Source organism: Psittacula echo, assembly GCF_963264785.1.
Source record: "Psittacula echo genome assembly, chromosome: 2".
NCBI classification, from domain to species: Eukaryota; Metazoa; Chordata; class Aves; order Psittaciformes; family Psittacidae; genus Psittacula; species Psittacula echo.
In genome coordinates, this window is record NC_137737.1 from 67,774,086 (window position 1) to 67,786,446 (window position 12,361).

General features: G+C 42.6%; 1 protein-coding gene across 1 annotated transcript in view; it reads right to left on the minus strand.

Annotated features, from left to right (window-relative positions):
* Nucleotides 1-12,361, minus strand: part of PHACTR1 (phosphatase and actin regulator 1) — a gene marked incomplete at its 3' end in the record, with an annotated part of 311,992 nt that overhangs the window by 7,474 nt on the left and 292,157 nt on the right. Inside the window, exons 9-10 of the mRNA XM_080639593.1 lie at nucleotides 7,255-7,310; nucleotides 2,237-2,298 (exon numbers count right to left, since the gene is read on the minus strand). Coding sequence (XP_080495719.1) covers nucleotides 2,237-2,298; nucleotides 7,255-7,310 — 118 coding nt within the window. The remainder of the gene's footprint in view (nucleotides 1-2,236; nucleotides 2,299-7,254; nucleotides 7,311-12,361) is intronic.

Consider the following 12,361-nt stretch of genomic DNA (forward strand, 5'->3'; position numbering starts at 1 on the left):
CAAGGTCAAAAGTCTCATCACCAGCTTCTGCAGAACCCCCTTCCCTTCTTATTACCAACTACACATGGTTGCAAAGAAGCAATGTGGCATATTTTCCTTATGTTGAATTTACCCCGGGGGCGTGTGTGTGCATTAAAACTCAGTGCAAACAGAAAGGGCTGCTGGGCAAAACCACTTGCCGTGCTCAATTAAACTTCTGCTCAATCTGAGGTTTAAAATCCTTTGGTAATAAGACTTCAGTACAAATCAACAGAAGGAGTCTGCCACTCTGCTGCAGACACAATGACACATCTGGGACATGCTCATGAAAGACAGAGCTGGGGAATAACAACTATTTTTGCAGGATTCACTAGGTGGTTGGCATTTCTAGTTGTTATCTATCCACTTACACACTTTATTCACTCCTTTCCTCTAGTGATTTCTGAGCTTTGATGACAGTACATTTGGTAGGTGAGAACAAAATCTGTTGTTAGACCAGGCCTGTGGTTCTTTTTCATGAAAATTACACATGTCACTAGGTCAATTTAAAACAGTTTAAAAAGATGATCAAAATCAAACAATGCCAAGTCATGCTGCTACCAACCTCACAAACATGAGGGAGAAAAATCTTTACTAGGGAAGAAGCTACAAAAAGGCTAAAAGGAATGTTAGTGGGAACAGGGGTATGAACATTAAAGAGCCAGCTGCCAGGGGCTCAGACTGCTGCTGCTGTCACTGCTGTTCCTACTTAAAAGTGCAAATAAGACAAAGAAATCTTGCAGAAGACTGCTGAGGTTTCAGGGAGCAGACACTGTTGTGATGTTACAGCAGTCTGGATGTGTTAATTGAGCATGTGGCTGTGGCCTCTGCCTGCAACAGGTAATTCATGTGCTTCGTACCTTTCCTACAAAATAGTGGAGGATGAGAACTGCATGGCAATAATGCTGGCGGAGTTAGCAAGCCCTCACTTTTTAGGCAGCAGGTTGGGTATGGGTAGCTTTGCTTTTTATCTGTTACAGATATTCATCAAATGGCATCAAGCTTTGGACTGGATTCCTGTACCTGTCCACCTGTCAATATACAGGGAAACTGAAAGCCTGGTAAGATGGTATTTTTAGCCTTTGTGCAGAGCCTAAGTCCCATGAAACATTTGCAGTGCAGGTTCTTTCAGACAGTGCTATGAGAGAATGTGAGCCCATCACTGCCATTGTTGCCAGGAATTTAAGTGTTATAAAAATAATATTACAGCTCTCTGGGCTGCATTCTTAGCTCCTGCAGACAACAGCAGTATTCTCCCATCAATGAGCGAGAACTCTGCTGATTTACGTGAGCTGAGAGTAAGGCAGATTTTCAACCATGAAAGAAAGCAATTCAGCTCTCTGAATGTAATCTTCCCATATATATTTAGAGCCCTTTCCTCGTCATTATTTATACTGTGAAAATTTTTGACCACATAGGTCAAAAAGACTAAGTCACCTAAAAAATGTACAGGAAGGGATTGGCACTGCTTCACAAGCATGTGAGTTCTTAAGGGGGCTTTCTCCACCTCTGGAGACAGGAAATATGTCAGTGGTGAAATAAAGTTTATCCACAGTAACAGGATGGATTATTGGCTATATATGTTGGGGCATCTGCAGACATTTACACTAGCTGGGAATATGCATATCTGAAATGACTGTTCTTCAGTTTTAACAGTAAATGACTTTCAAATGGGAGGAAAATCAAAACCAAACTACGCTTTTTTTGTTCGTCCTTCCCTGCCAATACAAGATTGTTTTCTGCACTATACACCATTTGTGAGTGCTTGTCTCTATTTAGTTTAAATGCCTCAAGTGACAATCTCCCTTTTCAGAAAAGGTTCATTTCCCAGTTTTATGCCTTTTTTTAGATGGAATTCTTGAATGCAATCAGCATTGTTTTAACTTTGCTCTCTTCACAATGGCTGCAGAAGCCATTACATTTACAGGAAGCAGGGTTAGACCAGTGCTAGGCTCTCTATACTTTGCTGTTCAAAGCTCCTTTGGTTATGACTTTTGTCTTGTTTCAAGATGTTACCAGCAATGGCTTGCAAAGTGGCTCACTTCACTCTGTGGACTTACACCTTGTAACATTGGTGATTTCTTTTAAAGACTGCTTTAAAGACTTGTTTCACACTGTACTTTTGAAATGGTGCTGAGGAAAAGGGAAAAGGCAAACAACTGCAGTTGCAGGGAGAAAGTTACAGTAGTGTCATAATAGGATCAAAGTTGTTTCTCACCTTACGTGTTAATCTTCGCTTTATCTCTCGTTTTTCCTCCTGCTCCTCTTGCTCATTCCGGGCTGTAAAAGATTTACAAGGATCTCAGGCTGTGGACTCATCAGGCATGCACAGTATGCAACAAAATAAGCCTCTCCATCAGTATATTAATGTTTCAGGACCTCTCTGATGCACAGTGGGTCCCTCTGGGGCTGGTGTACTTCCTCAATCCTTAGCTACCGCGCTTCTTCACACACTTCATCAAACATCTATAGCCTCCTTCCTTTCCCTGTGTTGGCACCTCTTCATGTGTGTCACTCTCTAGAAGGGCCAGGCAGCAAGCCAGCTCTTCAGAAGCTGTCTCCCAGCCCACAGGCCCAGTGGCCTCATAGGGTTCAGCTACGATACGGTTGGATTTTGTGAGGATGCAAGGTCAATGGTTGGAAGAGAAACAGAGTTTTTTTCCCATTTACAGAATAATTTCTTGCAGCTCCTCTTTGGAGAGAATGGGAAAAAAAAATCAGAATAGGGGTGCCAGGCAAAATCTGCAACTTTCCATGACCTGAGCAGCGTAAGGAGAGAGTGTCCTTCACGAGCCTTCACCACACACTGGAGTGTAAGAGCACATCCTAGGGCAATTCACTTTCAACATGAAGCCAAAAGATCATGTTACAAGTTCATACCAGGGCAAGTCTCAACCATTATCTTTCAAGAAGACAATAACATTTGAGTATACTAACTCTTTCTTCAACTTAGGAGCAGGCTGTTATGCATATCTTTGCATTGAACTTCACTGAAACTCCCTAAAATCCCAGGTTTTTAGATACTCAGCTCCTCAATCAATTACGATCTGTTTCCACTGCTTTGTTGACAGCTGAACTGCTCCTTACTCCAATCGTGCCTGTGTGTAACAAAGGAGAATGAACACAACTCATCAGCTTTTCCAACAAGTACCTTTACCCCTGGTGTGATCCGGTTTTCACTCAGATAGGACTAGCTCAGGCAGGAATAACTCTCTGCAAGGGACATGGACTTCAAAGGCCAGTTTGGAAAAGGTGGATTGATTTAAATTGTCCAACTTTGGACTGAATTAAACTCAAGGGGGAATCCCATGTTCCTGTCTACTGATCCTGCAGGAGAAGCAGGCACCTCTGTCAGAGTGGCAGGAACAAACCACCAGCCTTAACTTCTTTAGCCATGAGAGCACAGGTCAGCACTCCCACCAACCAACTGGGACCAGCCAAAAATAACATAAGGAAGCCCTAACCCGGTCTGCACACAGTGGAGGAGATGCAATTTTTCAAATCAATGCATTCAAAACTGGGGCTTCCCCTACACAGAAACAAGACCTGATGTTCAGAGACCACAAAGGGCTCTGAGCAGGTGAGGAGGGCTAGGCTAGAAGCCAGGTTTCTGCTGCTCAGGGCAAGAGAGCTGAGAGATCTATCACAACTGCTCACTGACTTCACAGGACTGGGAAATCACCACAAAGAGGACAAACAGCCAGTCAATGTTATGATGTTTTACAATATGCTGCTGATCTTTAAATGCCACTTTAACAAAAATATCGCTTCCATTTTCAGGAGGAAGGAAACTGATCCTGGAGTAAAAAGAACAGAACACAGCAGGGAGTCACAAATGGCTTTTAAAACGGTAACTGGAATACACACACTGATAAATATATTTTTCCTCTTTCAACAGTTCCTGTCCCTACTGGGCTGGATTCCTTTCTAGCAATTGCTTCTCTAGCAATTTTGTTCTTCCCTTTGTGTTTCAAATTTGGAGGAGCTTGTCCTGCAAATGCCTACTTTCAGAAATAGAGCCACTAATAAATCCTTGTAAGATTAAGCCAGAGGCACACAGTGCTAAGCAGAGCCCACACAGAGTCAGGGTAGAACTGCAAGCAGCCAAGGAGTTATATATAATACTTACTTATGGCCATTCACTTTTGTACTTGGTGTAAGATGTCTTTCTTTTCTCCTCCTCACCTCTCAGCCCAGCAGCCCACCTTCAGAGAAGCCAGGCAGGCTGAAGGCCTCAGTCATATAAAAGCTGAGAATTAGGACCACATCCTCCTCTGAAACCAGAGAGTGACTTTGTTCTAGCTGTTTTCTTAAAGTTAATTAAGTCATGTCCATCTTCTGAAGCTACTGTTGCTTTATTTTATGTGTTCAGGAGATGCTGTGGGTGGGTGTGATTTTCAGGCCTGATTTCTATGCTGGTGTGAAATGTCCCCTAGTACAACCTGAGACCCGCAGAGCCTACCTAACCATCATTTTTTGTGAGGAACTGATGCAGTGGATGTGCCAAGCTGACAACTGAACTACTTGTATCTATCAGAGAAGTGCCATGGGGGATGAGGTATGAGGGGGACTGAGAAATCCTTCCTCATAAACTTGGCCAGAATTAACTTCAAAAAAAAATTAACTTCAAAAAGTGTTCTTCAGTCTTCACACTAACTCTGCAGGTCTGGACTCCACTCACTACATTCCTCTGACTTAAATAAGAGCCAGTGAATTGGTCATACTTCAATGAAGTATGACCCTTCAAGCAGCAGTGTCCCTGTTCTCTATTTCTTTGCTGTGGCTACTGTAATCTTACTGTTGCTACCAGCAAGTAGTGGAACTTGTACAATGGATGCTTTGCTCTTGTAATTCAATAGATGACCATCTCATAATCTTTGCAGCAGCACGGAGATAGGAAGCGATCACTTCATGTATAAAAACTGTCTGTCCCACCACATTTTGTCTATTTCTTCCCAGCAGAATGAGCAGTAATGCAGTTACACATGGTACCAGACGTGACGTTTACATCAAGGAGATTTCAGCTTTAATTGCAGAGGAAATCCTATGTAGTCTATTTGGGAACTTGCTGGGCTTTCTTCTGTGCCTCTGTGTTTGTCCTCTCTGAACTGGCCTTCTGGCAAATTGCTCGACCTGCTTATGCAGAGAATTTACACTCATTATCACTGCCTGTGTCTCTTTCTCTAGGCTCCATTGTATTTATTATAATTCTCCTTCTCAGAAGACTAGGGAAATGACACAAAGTGATGTACGAACCAGACACTATTTATATTTACTTGTTTAAGGGTGGAGCATTTATATGCTTTCTTATTTTTTAAATTATGTAACTATTCTAATTTTTTGTTCCTTTCCTGCTGTGTTTCACCAAGGCCGGGATGCCTTGGAAATGCCACATTACTTTTTGCTGTAATTATGAAGCTGTTTGTCTACCAAGACACACATGTTTTGGGGCAGATCTGTTCTTAGGAACCAAGCTATAAAAATTCCATTTAGAAAACACAATATTGTTCTGTATTCAGGGTAAAATTTTCAAACACATCCATGTCATTTAAGAGCCTTTATCCAATTCAAAAGGAAACTAATGTGACTCAGGGGATAATCCCCCTGAAATGTAAGAGATCTTCAGCTTGCTATGTGACTGCTGTGATCAGCAACGTGACCTTTACGAATTACTGCAAGGCACCCAGCACTGGAGATGCTGCCTCTCTGATGATGTTGGTTCAAATCCTGCTGCCAAAGCAGCTGCCCAAGACCTCCACTTCCCCCCCAGCCAGCCCCACCAGTGCCAGGGTGGTGTTTACAGGTCACGCACCAGTGCCAGGTGGTGCATGACACATGTTTGTTCCTAAGTCCTGGGATGACAACATGAGCTGCCCAGAGAATTGGCCTCTGTCCCTCCTTGCCTGAGCCTGGCACCAGTCACGTTGCAGGTTTTTCCTCCTCCAGCTGTTCTGCTACCCCCGTGTGAGGCAATCACATCTGGATGTGTCACCTATATCCTCAGGTTCTGCCCCTGACTCCTTCCAGCAGCCAGTCATGGGAGTTAGGAGTAGGCAGTACCAGCACCGCTATTAAAATGGGGCTGGCCCCAAACAAATGGCTTTTCTGGAAGCTTCGGGCTTGCCCACACTGCTCTGCTGTCCAGTCTTTTCTCCTCTTTGCACTGACAGTGGTGTCTCTTGCTTTCTCTTTGTCTGACGTGTAATAACATGAACAGATGAAAAGACCCCGCTGAGCATTAACACGATCCTTTACTTGCTAGGAATCTGATTTTGAAGTATTTAATCAATCAGTTCTGCCAATTTTCAGCAAATTACCACATTTTTATGATTCTGTACAATGCAGTTATTTGAACAACAGGAGAAGGTAAATTCTCCTACCTAAGGAGACATTATGTACAAGGTACCAGTTAGAAGTACTTTTTCCTGTAGTAATTTTTAAAAATTTCCCTGGCATGATGCATTTACTAACTAAAGAAGGGAAGAACTTGTTTATTTTGTTTTCTGTAAGTAACAACAGTGAGATAAACAGCTTTCTTTTAATACTCAAACCACTTCAATGTGAATAAAGAAACTGCAATTTTTTTCCTGTTCTTTCATAAGATTACAAGATTTGTGCTGGACTCAGTCCTGCTTCCCTTGAAGCTGGTGGCAATGTGTCCAGGAACTTAATCCAGATCAGGTTCTCTAAATGGCATTTTGCCCCTTTAAAGTATCATATGTTGAGGATCTACCAGCAAATTTTTGGCTGATTTAAAGGAAGAGTTTCAGTGGAACATTTCAGGGAAATAATTCCAAGTCACATTGGTTTCTTTCTTCAACTGAATAAAGGCTCCATCTAGTCTAGATGCTGCAATGATTTTTAGGAAAACTAATCAAGCCATGCCCTAATGTCTTTACTAACTTATAACAGGATGCTCATCTGTGTAAGAGCTGCATAAAAGCTTTTCAGAATGACCAACTCTCTGTTTGAAACAGGACTTGCAAAAGAGATTTAAAGTCTGTGTTTTTTCTCCCCATAGATAGTTCATTCTTGTGAATTTACTGACTCTGATTTTAAAGAATTGCAGCTCTGGATGTTGCTACAGACTTGCATACTTATTTGCATTTATGATACACGTCTTTATTATTAATGATTCATGTACAGAATAGTTGATGTTTTATAAAAAACACCGAACATACATCTAAACTAACCCAAACTAGCTTGAGGTTAAATGTCAGAGGTATCAGGACTTACGTTTCAGTATGTTCCTCTGCTCCAATTCTTCAGCAGTTGGCCTCTGGCTCAGTCGTCTGCGAAAAAAGTCCAAGATCAATTTTTGGACCATATCATATTCTCCTCAGTTGTCTTGAAAAGTTATTTTGGGGTGTGAGAGGCAGAGCAGAAAGCACTGACACTGCTCCATTATGTACTTGGTATGCCTGGACCATGCGTGACACAGACCATGCTTCGCTTTCGCAGTTTCCTCTGTTTTCAACTCACAAAAGACAAAATAGGTTGTGTCATCTTAGGCATGACTCTCCCACCCCTACCCCAGGCAGAGCTGCTGAAAGCTAAGCTACACAGATGTCTCCACTTAAGTTCCTTCCTCCCATGCTTGCTTCCTGACTCGTGCAAGTATTTCTAGCTAAGACCCTGCTAACTCTTTCGCTGCCCTCTTGCCAGCCTCCTGACTGTGCCCTGTTTGTTCAAACAGCATTTGGACACACACAGGCCACAGAAAAAACAAGGGGTGGTTTGGCAGCGCTGATGATAGAACAATAGCAGCTGCCCTCCTCCTCCTCCACACCCTCACTGCCCTCCTCCTCTTGTGGCTTTTACTAAATCTTATATTGAAGGATCAGCGTGACTTCCAGTCAACCTGTACGTAATAGGGTCACAAAACCCACAATGTAATTACAAGTGGGGACCCCGAACATAAAAATGATCTGAATATTCAGAATACAATGCAAGGGAGAGAAGCACAAAAGGGTCTTTGGAAAACAAAGTAAACCAAGGAGATGACATCAGAAGTCAGCACTGTTTGGCCTCCTCATACTCTCCTCCGAGTCAATAGGAGTTTTGTCAATGATGCCAATGACAGGACAGAGCCTCCTCTTCCTTCAGACATTGTCATTCAGAGATGTTCCCAAATTGGGGGCCCCAGTCTCTGCCAGCTGAAAGAGGGAATACACCTATTCCAGTGTAGAATATGGAGACACTAGTTTTTCTCTTTCCCATGGAAGATCGAACATTTATCTCATTGGAAAAGTGTTGAAAAGGACAGGAACTTATTCTTAATTCAGAAGAAAAGAATGTCTGCAAAGTACTTTGAAGAGAGAGCATGCTATTCAATTGCTTGCTATTACCATCTTCAAGATACAGTAGCTGTTGCTAATGGCAGACATCACCAAGAGGCAACTAAAATTACTTTATTTTGCATTTTTTATGAGAAAAATTTGCCATTCTTAGCCCCACCATGTGTGCCTGCAGGAACTGAGTTATACAATGTTTTGAATCCACTGTACCATGATGCTTTTCAAGAAGATGCATCAGAGGGATGTTAAGGATGGACTCCAGCCATCCAGTGTGCGGCTACATCTATAAAAACAAACCACACAACAAGCAAAAGGAGAAACCGGTCTGAAGAGAATGCTCCCAAAAACGTCCTCCCCTTTCCAAGAAAACAGAGGTTTAAGGACTCCACTAACAGTTCCATCAAGAACAGTTCACACTGGAGCTTTTCTAACAAAAGGCAGAAGTTTTATCTATCTACATAGGTGATTTGCAAAAAGGACCAAGTCTTCCACGTGTTTACTGGGGCACTTGCCATGAAGCAGATGAATTTAAACAAAACTTTCACTTCACTGTGTCATTGCTTCCACACAGAGGACAGAAATTTCCTCCAATTATACTCTTGGTATTATATGCACCCTCTATTCTTTTGCTATTCAGGGACTTACAGACCATGGGATTCTTCTCCATGATGTCTGGTAGGGCCCATAGTGAAAGCCAGCCACAAAAACCTGTATTCCCCATGAGAGTCAAATGGGATTTTATAGACCCCATTATCCATGCTTTTCAGGCTGCAGAGTGCTCCTGTGTAAATGATGGCCACCATTCTCAAGTGATGCACTTACATGGCATAAAAAGCTATGACACTTTTGATAGCTTCAGTCTGGGGAGCTGAAGCCATCTGCATTCATGGGTTGTTGACTGCTTCTGAACCCTTACAAACCCAAGAATTTTTATAGCAAGACTTAGGAAAAGATAAGGAACAAAATCATGACTAGTCCTTACAGTGCAAACACTGAAGCATGGCTGGAGGATAAGGAAGGTAACGAATAGAAGCTGTGGAGGCTCCTGGCCTTTCTGCTTTCATCTCCATGAACTGCTGTTACATCCCTATTTCCACCATCCTTTCAGACTGAGCCTGCTCCTGCTCCCTCATTGTGAGTCCCTCCCTGCTGAGTGCCTCAGACAAACCCAGCACCTTCTGTAGCCCTTCCCTTCCATCCTCTCACAATTCTCTCTTCTCTGAATCTCTTACTCTTTTAGTTTAATTTCTCTTGTTGCTACAGTGGCTTCTGCCCCCAAACTATGTTTGGGCTTCACAAAAACCTCCACCAGCTCCTCAGAACAGCATCACTTTTTCTCTTGCCTCTTAACTTCTAGGTTTGCCAGATGTTGAACAGCTGCTAGTGTTACTGTCTTTGAAAATCTTGATACTAGTTACAGATCCTGTAAATCAAAAAATGTAAGCAGCTATTGCTTTGTTACCATGGCTCCAACAAAACAGTATTTTTTGCACATCAGATTTCAGTACACCATCTCCAGGGCACTGCTCTGATCTTGGCAAACACCCAGGTGTGATGCCTCCCCTCCTCTACCTTCGTTCCTGTGCTGCCTTGAATGAAAAACTATTGATGAAGCCCACCTAGCTTTCAGAGGTTCATTTCAGCAGTTTGATTGCAGGATTGCTGGTGTGCCTAACTTCCTGTAACATCACAGCGGCTGCATGATGCTGTCAAGAGGCCAGACAGAGGTTAGGAGACAAGTGTCTCATTAGCAGCACCATCAGAATAAACAGGAGAAAATGGAGGTGAGGAAGGAGCCCGGTGCAACAGCAAAGAACAGATCTGCTTGTGAAAACAGAATCGAGTGGGATGTGCAGTGCTGCTGTTTGTTGGTTACTCTGGCTGTTTCACGGAGCTCTATGAGCACAGGTGTCTAATGAGCAGGCAAGACAGGCCTTAGAGAGCAAACACCTTCAACAGTATTTTCTGTATATCTTGTGTGAACATGCTTGACCCTCGCTGCGCCATTCATGCAGTTTTGCAATGAAATTCGGGCATTCAAGGGGATCAGAAAGGGGTTTTTTTGTAATTTGTGCTTTGCAATGTATTGCCTGGTTTACACTTCTGTAAGTATAATATCCAAATGAGACTGTCAGTGAAAAATAAACCAGTTCGCTCACATTTACAAAGATAAACTTGACAGCAAAACAATTTTCTGAATTAATTCCCTACATGCTCAAAATGCACCACACGCCTTGTGCTAGAACAGTAAAACAAGAGCTGTGCAGCTCTTCATAAGGACATTGTGAGATGGTTAGTTTAGTTTAGTTTTTTAATTCATTTTGGGCTGTGTTGGGCACGTCATGGTGCATGAGTAGGAGTTTGGAGGCATGAGGGACAATCGTCAGTTGCTATAGAAGTTTCTGCTCCATGTGGCAGTGTCCTGCAGGAGCAATAAAGTGGTTGTACCTCTCCCCAGGCAATACAAAACACTTAAACGAAGAGTCCACAATGATGCTTTCCCTGCTGTACAGCGTGGCCATACCCAAAGGGCATTCAGGGCAGTGGCCAACTACTTGTGGGGATGATGGTCAGGCCTTTGCAGCCCTTTTGTCTAATAGTGCTTTAGAGGCAAGGCACACCTGACTGCCAAGGCTATCCCCTACTAGCAGGCACAGGTTTTCCCTCCTTAATCTCTTGTTTTGCTGAGGATGAGCTTTGATTAATGTCATGGTGGTTATGTGAACAGGATGGTGCTGCGTACGTGTATTCTGGGTACCAGGAATTCATCTTTGCCTCTGCACAGAGGATAAGAAAATTTAAGAGCTTAGTATAGGGTCATCTGTAAATATAATGGCTTGATATAGTACAGGGCTTGATGGAAAATGATTCCCCATATACTTGCCAGGCTTATTAACTCTGAGTGTTTGCAGACACAAGAGGCAGAACCAAGCAGTTCTTCAGCGCTTGAATGGTTACATCTGGTGCACATGATCCAAGAGCAGGCCTGATGGGTAAACAGGTCACAGGCAACCACAGAAGGGCACACACCAGCACAGTGAGGAGTCCAGAACATCACCAGAACACGCTCACGCAGCTATTCTTAATGACTTAGGTCACCCTGATGTAAAATAACTTCTGAGCACAGTGAAGCATAATCTCTGGAGCAACTCCTGAATTTATTCTGTAGATGCAAATCTTTTTACTGAGCTGCAATTTGGCTCATACCACCCTAGAGATTGCTCTAAGAGAGGAGTAAATCTGAGCTGGGCACGTGAGAAGGCAGCTGCTACAAAGAACTACTTGTCACATTGCTCTTTAGTTGGCATAAATGAGCACGACTGAAGCCAATAGTAATGTGCTGATTTACATCAGCTATGTTAATTCGCCATGAGGAAAATTCAATGGGAGTAAAGAGTCTTACTGTTGCTTAATTTAGCTTGCATTTCCCAACAATAATGCTGATAGCAAAGCAATATTGATGAAGTATAGGCTACCAGGGGCTCTTTGCACTCCCATGCCAAGTAAAGAAAATTGGAGGAGAAAAATGGAGGAGAAAAAAATCTTGTATCTGCTTCTGCCAGTTAACTGTTAGCAGAAGGCAGGAATGAACTACCTCCTTTCCCTACATCACTGCACAATGAGCAAAAATATTTGTAAGCCTGGAGGTTCACTTTCTCTGAAGTATCAGCCCAGATACTGTCAGCCAGACTTTAGAGTCTACAGAGAACTATCTTTCTCCTAACAGGATTTATAAAATGGGATTAAATGCAGTTTTACCAATGAGTGAATAAACTGAAGGCATATTACATAGAAAATCCCTAACCAAAGAAGCAAATGTAAGAGTTTGACACCATTAAAATTCCTGTACTTGACTCCATTAAGATGTTGGCTAATCTGTAGGGTATGTTCTCTTCCTTTAAGCTCTCTTTCCTTTGAGACAAGTCTCCTGATATCAATAATGATAATATGCCTTATAACATCTTTCCCTGAGAAATTAAGGCAATAAAACCATAAAGAGTGTTTGCCATGATTCAGTTACCATGTAATGACTGCTCTCCACTTCC